Raw genomic sequence first — 8,469 nt, forward strand, 5'->3', positions numbered from 1 at the left:
TTGTTAACTTTGCAACTGGTCTGTAAGTGTCCGTGTTCATGGGATAGCTGTGGCCAACCAGTGGTTACAGAAGCTGAAACAGTAATGTTAAGCTGTGAGGTTACTGTTACCACTTCTATAACCACTGAATGGTGGCAAAGGTCATGCAACTTCCTAAATTAGGCCAAATGCTGCATTGAGGGAGGCTGCTGAGGCAGGGGGAAGTAATTTTTTTTTTTGCCCCCCATCGCAAGTAGCGCATAAATAGGATCGCTGACTGGTTATGACAGGAAAAGGCTCCATTCTCTCCATAGTTTTTGTAGATCATGAAATGAAAAATTAACTATTAAAGCAAGCAAAAGGCTAAAAAAGAAAATACATAGCAAAACTATCCAAAATTTTAAACCATAAATTAATTAAAAACTGCGACTGAAAGCAAATAACAGAAAAAAAAATGCTGTTGGCATATTAAAATCGGAATATACACGTCCTTCAAACAAAAGAATGAGGTGAAAATTCCAAGTGAGTGAATGCACTTTGCTCTATTTCATAGAAGCAAATGGATTTGGTGCTTTTTATACATTAATCAATCAATATTACTGGCCGTACATGAGCGGTACAGCCAAGATAGGAGTGACCTCCCAGGCAGACAGGACACTTTAATGCTTAGAAGACAGCTCAGAGCTTAGCAACTTTCCGAATATGTTTGTGCCTGATTAGCCCTGGAAGGCAGCGGCTGTGAGCAGTGCACTAAATATGACAAGGTTAGTCGTTTTCAATTTGCGCAGGGAGACGAAATGAGTGACTGTGGGGGAGGGAACATGTGAGGGAAAGGAGGGGGGTGAATAAACTGTCCCACTTGTACATGAAGAGACTCAACATTCTTCCAGACTTGAGGAGCTTGCAAGACACACACACTACAATTATAAAAGTACGGTAGCTTTCAAACATAAGAGATGGCCATTTTGTATCTTGTTGCAATATGTGCCTTGGCAGATTATATACATGTGCATGACCCATATATTACAGTATATATCACTTTGTGCCTCTCATCATTTAACTTAAATATGTTTTCTTTTTGTTATTTCCTATTTGGGCATATGAAACTTAGGGGGAAGCCCTGTTCTGGACGACAGCCCTTTTTTACGGAGTTCCAACCAAGAGCCGTCTGGAATAGCGCCACACTTAAAGTTCTTGAAAACACAGGTTGAATCAAGGAAGGCCAGGACAGAGATGCCTCATCCACATAGAATTACTACAACTTGCAACAGGAAATTGGCACAGGCTATTGTAATAGCACAAATAGAAATGCACCAGGATTATTTAGCGGCACGAGCCATCTCGAGCCAGCGGATAGATGCAAATTACACCATCACACATGTAGACAATATAAATCCCAAAAAACTACTATTGTTGCACAATCCTAAATAGCAATCTGTAATTATACCCCATGTTATTTCCACAGAATAGGTTTATCTTGCATCTTTAGCCAGTGCACGAGAGTGAATATAGGACTTTTATACTACATACAAATCTTACGTGATCCAGTATAGTTATTTTGACTGAGGGATTACCAACACCACACCAGTGAAGGCACATGTACTTAGACAGCCGTGTGCACACTACTCTATTTTCTAAAAACTAAGAATATTTGATAAATTTGCTATAAAAAGTAACATCTTGTTGAAGGTCTAATTTTCTGCACTCATGTATGTAAATATTTGTGGAGGTGCTTAGAACTGTAATATATGTGATATCACTAACTTCACACACCCCTCCTTGGTACCATCTCACCGACTAGTACAGGTATGTGATGGACAAACGAGATAATTATAAATCCTTTTGTCGAGATATCAATCATATAATGTGGATACAGCCAAGCATAAGAAATTGCTAAAAAAAAACAAGCTAAATGTGAGAATGGTTAGATGTTCTACCACATTTTCTTATCACTAACCCTCTGAAATAAGATAAAATGCATACAATATATGAAATAAGGCACCTGACAGGAAAGTAATGTTACCCAGTAAGCTGGACTTCTGAAAGATATTTGTGTCACATCGCAGCCTTGCCCCTGTTACCTCGCTCACACAGCCGGGGGCAGATTAAATAGAAGCCAGAATTACCCAGCAAACACTTTAATAAAAACAAAATTGAGGAGGATGAAGAGTTTCATATCCTTTTCCAAGTCACTGTGCTCGAAGCAGGGGAGAGCAAACAAGAAACAGGCTACATGGCATTGCTGACATTCCAGAGCGGGCTCTCCTCCTGTCTGCAGCTAACTCTGCCTGGAAGCATGAATACTGAAGACTCCTGGTAGCTGCAGATTAATAGGGTGCCAGCCAGAAGAAACAAAAAGCAGCCACTACTTCTTACAGCACTAACAGTGCGTTTTCTTCTGAGAAAAAATGATGCCAGATATTACATGGGCATGGTGTGAGTACATGCTTTACATAATATCTCAGCATGCCCTATGCCTAGGAAGTAGTGTCATCTTGCATGCTACTGTGGACATAAAATTTGTTCCCTCGCCCAAAAACATTGGCCTTCATAAGATCTTCAGACCTCAGATGTGCCCACAATTTTTTAGAGTCACAGTTCAAAGGAAATCCCCTTTAATAGCTGTGGTGCATCTTGAGCCGGTAGCATGCTAAAATAGAAATATGAGCCTGGAAAAAATTCTAATAAACTTTTTGGTCTGAAGTGGTCTGAGGAAAAGCCCTGTACCTGGTTGTTAGCTGGAAGCAGCACCCTGCTTTGAAAAAGCATGTATTTATATTATTGTGTTACAGCTTAGTCAGACAATAGGGAACATATTGAGTGTAAATGAGCTGTATGCACACATGACTGACATGAGATGCTTCACAGAGGGGGCCACAGAAAGCAAGGGGTAAAGGCCCAAATGATGGGGTTAATGAGATACAGACTCTCCGCGTGCGCACACACACACAAAGCGTCAGTTCCATGAAGTCCGAACAGGAGAGAGAGGAGGAGCCCGGGCACTGGGAGACAACTGGTGGAATCAGAGTCTGACAGTAACACTCAACCTCTTCCTGTCCAAACAAAAGCTCCCTTCAAGGAGCAGGCTTTGTGCTCAGTATGCCTTATAGACCCCCACCCTCTCCAGCCCCACACACTCTCAACAGAGACCGGTAACAATGAGGGCAATGTGCAAGGGAAGAGATGCCAAAGACTCGGCAGAGATTAACCGAATCTGCTGAAACAATATGTCCACTAAGAAGATTCAGTCTCACTGGAGGAATGCAAGAGGCCACAACAGCATCTTTTTTGGATATGCATAGAAACAGCACCCTCTCAGACTGAGGAAAACAATGTAATAGGGCTCAACAATGTAAAGCAATCTAAAAGGGACGGCAAACTTTAACTGCAATTATCTCCTTTTGCTGCCCTTTAAGAAGCTATTTAAGGCTTGGAGTGGACCCAGTGTCAGGATATGCAATGGGATGACATACAGGAAGTCCAGAATGATAATCCCTGTCCCTTCATCATTTTATTATTCACATCCCTCCATTGCAGAGGAGACCTGTACTTTAATTGTAGTGCTTCCAAGGCATTAACGATTTCTAAGGCCTTGCTGCTACACAGGAGCTACACCACTTACTACAAAGTTTTACCCAAAGCAATATAATAAAAGTCAAAAGGAAGCCACTCTGTCAGCAACTGAAAAGGGCATTTTTTTTATACTTTGAGCTTGAGCTTATGGCCATGTTTTACATTTAAGCACGAATTGATTCCAGCGGTCACATAGCATGACGTGAACACAGCTTAACATATGTTCTGCAGATTTTGATACCATCGTTTAAAACTTTGGGCAAGGCATGGACCCAAACTTTAGTAAGAGTCATGCAACAAGAATGGGAATCTGCTTTCTAGCAGATGTTAGTGAGAATCCTACTGGCATCCCAGGGGCACTATGGCTAAGCTTGTGTGTCTCTACAGATACTTGTATAGTCTCATTATTGCAGCAATTAGCAGAAAGTGCCCCAAGGGGGAGATGGAGGAAAAGGTTAGTGTGGTTGGAAAATCTGCTGTTACATAAAAAGCAGATGTGTCTTCATAAACACAGGTGTGCACACATTTTCCAGAATATACTACAGAATATAGTGTACCCAAAATACACTAGCGGAATCAAAGACTGACATAGTAAATGGAAGGCACTAACCAGACTCTGTAGGAGGCGAAGATGTCCTGATCGTGAAGATCTGGCCTAGGTCTTCTTCCTCTTCTGGAAGTCCTTTCTGCAGCCTCTGGAGTTTTCTCAGACTCTCACTACGTTGGTGTTTCATAGAACGGACATGTTGGATTAAGTTGAGTTTGGCCTTTGTAGAGTAAGAGCACAGTACGCAGTGGTAGTAGGAAGATTCTCCCTCTACTCCACACTCGTGCTGCTGTAAGTGCTGCAAAAAAAAAAAATTTCAAAATTCAGATCAGTTGAGCATTGGACTGGATTCACACACAGCCATCTTCACTGTCCTTGGAAATCGTGTTTTAAACATTTTACATGACATTTTTTTCAAAACACTGCATGCGGTGTGTTTGGCGTTTTCTGTCTGGTCTATTTTACATATGGCTAACAAAATAGTTAATGACTACTCAGAACGAAAAGCTCTCAGGTGCCAACCAACATTCCTAGAGCTATAAATTCAGCAATTTGGTTGGTAGCTTTACCAGTCATTTGGAATTACAAGTAGTGTTATAATTCCTCTAGGATTTTAAATGAAGCCATATTTCTGGTCACTCCTAAAAGATTATAAAAAAGGGAAAAACTCCGATGTACTGGAGTCAAAACACTCAATTTTAAAAGAAGCCAAAAAATAAAACCCAAACACAAGACACAACATGAAATATAAAAAAGTGATGTCAGGAGTGTTCCTTTAACAACTTGAGAAATAGAAAGACTCCAGGCCAGCAAAAAAGATCACACAACCATAGGAAACTGCACAATGCAGAAGCTGTCTATTTAAAGGCTCATCACTCTAAAAGCAGCTTTTAAACCTAAAATACGTGCACCCTGAAAAGTAAAGGATGTATGCCTGCAAGATTTAAAGGTAACATCGGCGCATGTGTCAGCGCATTGATTGCTAGAAAGCTTGTGGGGCCTTTTTTTCCCAACAACGGGAAACTTCTAACATCTGGTTCTTCACGCATGGAAAGCAAAATATTGATCAGGTTTAGCTGAAGCACCACTTTAAAACAGAACAGACAGAAGTACATTCTAAAAAGAAGGCAACAAATACCCAGGGGATGAGAAACAGAAGCGCTCACTGCTTAGCGCATACTGTCATTACCAAAAACAGCAAGCACTATCATCACGCCAAATGCATCTGAATGACTAATATTGTGACCAGAAACCTACATCCTGGTGTCCCGCTTTTGGAGAGATATCCTTCTTTTATCCCTTTTCACATCCCAATGTTCCTTTTATGACTTGGGACACAGAGACAAATTAATTTAGTTACCTATCTAGTTCCTGATTTTTTTTTTTTCCATGTCACCCCTGCAAAAATTTTGGCACTGCGGTAAAAATTTGCATATCAAATTCACATGCTTCATGGGTTTTTACCACATCTTCCTTTGAAAGTCCTGGGATACCAGCTGAAAAGTATTGTGTTTTGTTTTCACAACTTTGGAATACTGAGTTTACAATTAGCAGCAGCCTTACTAGCCCTATACAAGGTTAAAAAGGTAGATCCCTAGACACAAGATTATACCTCATTATATACATGCCACAGGATTTGATTTTTCATAGTGCTTTACATACATAGTACGTGTGTCTGTGCGCTCGTTTATGTATACACATATACACTGTATATACCCCCCACCACCTCCCAAAAAAAGAAAAAGCACAGAGGCCTCTTTCTCAGTTTTCTTTAGATCTACAAAACCTCAGGTCATAAATCACAAAGTCTTCAGCTGGAGAATCCATCTCTTTAATGAAAAAGTTATGTGAAAGCAGCTGTCCTAGTCCCGTTCCAAATAGTCCATAAAAGTCTATGGCTGGTTACATCCTCAGCAGTCCACCACCTGCAGACAAGCCTGGAATTTCCTGGTTAAGTGGGGAGGGCTATTGCCCTACACATCATTCATTTTGCTCCTAAGGAAAAGTTCATATTTCCATACGACACCTCTCTATCCATCTAAACTGCAAAAGTTAAAGTGAATGTGTGAGTAAACTGACAAAAAAAAATAATAATTATTATTATTATATATAATATATATATTTTTTTCTGAATTTATCTGTAGACCACAAGCTTGTGTTCAGTTTTCAGCGATATTGTACAAGGTATACCACCCGTGTGCGACTAGCGCCATATATGCCAATTTTATACTTTTGCTATAGTTCTACCTTGGGGCGCACCTGCCATGAGGAGAGTTGAGAATTTCGCCTCAGGGTGGTGCGCCTCCTGTTGGAGGAGGGGGCGGCATTTTGAAGGCTGCCAGGCTGCTCCGCTACTACTAACACTAGTACTTGCATCATTCAGACGCAAGTACTATTGCCGACAGCGCCGCACAGAACGTCCTGTGCGGGGCTGCTGTGACACAGCAAGCGCTTGCTAGCGTTTCCTGTGTTACTACCATAGAAGCAGGAGCAGGAAGGAGGAGGAGGAGTGGAAGCACCACATTCAAACTTGTGGCTGGTCTCCCTGGAGGTGCAAGTTCGGGCAGAGCTGAGAGGAGAAGCCCCATCCAACAGCTCGGGCCTACTGCATCGGCCTCCCTGATGTATCCCCTGCCTGTCCTGGGCCTCCTGCTGGATATCAGGTAAGTGTAATGTGTATATCCATGAATCTTATGAAGCGCTTAGTATCAGCGCAAAACGCGTTATTGTTTTTAATTTTTTATATGTCATAGAATTATTTCATAAATAAAAAGTTATTACGCCACTTCGAGCAAGCCAGCGCCATCTTTTACGTTCCGGACGTAAAAATCCCTCACTGGATGCTGAAAGACACATGTTTGAAAACTGCCCATCTATCACGGGGAGATATCAATGGAACGCGGCAGCAAGTCTCGTTACAAGCTCTACGAGGAGTTGTGCCCTTCATGCACAACTCCATCAGGTGAGTGGATCACTACACCATCTTATTAAAATCATATCAAGGGTATCACACTATAGGAGCGCTTTCCGTCTCTCCTTGTCTCCACATCTTCTCTTTATATTTAGATATAGGTATAATGTGTATGTATATACAGGTATAACATGAAATGGGTTTATATATAGGTGTAATTTGTGTGTGTGTATATATTACTACTTTTCTCTTCCTGCTCTATTAATATTCAGCATAGTACACTGACATGACTCTAGACATTTCAGTGGAAAGGATTAAACAAAAAACACAGTAGCCTAAAATTATCAATCTACAGGTCAAGTCTTGACTTCAATGAAATAAAATAAAAGGTTACAAAAACAGAAGTAAAAGATGACTCTCCTGGCAGTATACACCTAAAGTGTGGACAGTTGCTTACTAGAATTTGCTCTAGATGGCCCATTCTGTGCATGTCCAAATGTAATACTATAATACCACTGGACAAAATTGACTGGGAATTATTTTTATATTATGCCTGCAGCCTGTGTGTAAGGCCGATCTCCATTTATGGAAAGATACGCGACAACCAAAATGGCCACTTGCTTCCAAGAATCTCTAAATGTTGCATTCCTTGACTCCACAAAAGCCAGTTATACACAAACACCTTCCTTGCCAGCAAATCCAAGCAGCCACTGGGCCTTGGATAAGGCATCTTACTTTGTAGGTAGGTTAGATTATTTGAACAGTATTTGGCTGCCGGTAAAGACAAAAACCACATGCTTTTCATCCCTTTACTCAGAAAAATATGGTTTATATTTTCTCAAAATCTGTAACCTAAAGCACACAAGCCCGCCAGATGTCTAGGTATTCAGACAATGAATTATTAGAATCTTATTGCGTATTTGGTATTTACAGTTTGTGCCAGGTCTATTATGTAGCTAGATGCAATTGTTTGCAACGATTGGTGGTTTTATTGCCATCGCGGAAAAACTGAGGGCACTAGTGTAGTATTGACTTACTGTTTGGTATGTGTAATGTTCCCATTCATGTGTAACAAGTGTTAAAAAGGTGGCATCAGTGCTGGGGGAAATGAGGAGGGGTATCACAACTTTCATCATGTGGTACAGAGAAAGAGATATGTATCATGGGCGGGTAGGGCATCAAGGGCAGGCTGCTGTCTTACATAAGTTAATGGCTAGCAGGGCTCAATAAAAATTTTGCTGTGACTTTTTGCTGTGATTTTGTAAAAAATATTAAAAAGCTAGTTACTAAACATACATGTACCAAAAGGAAACACAAATTATAGTTCTTTCATACAATAAATAGACATTATAGAAGAGGTATACATTTTACCTGTGACTTTGATTTGATTCTATATAGTCTACTGTATAATTTTACACCCAGTATCTGAACAATCTTTGGTGACTGTATAGAAGTATGA

At 40.6% G+C, this 8,469-nt stretch overlaps 1 protein-coding gene across 4 annotated transcripts in view; it reads right to left on the reverse strand.

Annotated features, from left to right (window-relative positions):
* Window positions 1–8,469, reverse strand: part of ZFHX3 (zinc finger homeobox 3) — a 72,557-nt gene that overhangs the window by 19,233 nt on the left and 44,855 nt on the right. For all 4 annotated transcript variants that reach the window (XM_072117339.1, XM_072117341.1, XM_072117337.1 and 1 more), the window contains exon 4: window positions 4,163–4,397. In XM_072117339.1, the coding sequence (XP_071973440.1) occupies window positions 4,163–4,397 (235 nt within the window). The remainder of the gene's footprint in view (window positions 1–4,162; window positions 4,398–8,469) is intronic.

This window comes from Engystomops pustulosus, chromosome 7 (assembly GCF_040894005.1).
Source record: "Engystomops pustulosus chromosome 7, aEngPut4.maternal, whole genome shotgun sequence".
In the NCBI taxonomy this organism is placed as follows: domain Eukaryota; kingdom Metazoa; phylum Chordata; class Amphibia; order Anura; family Leptodactylidae; genus Engystomops; species Engystomops pustulosus.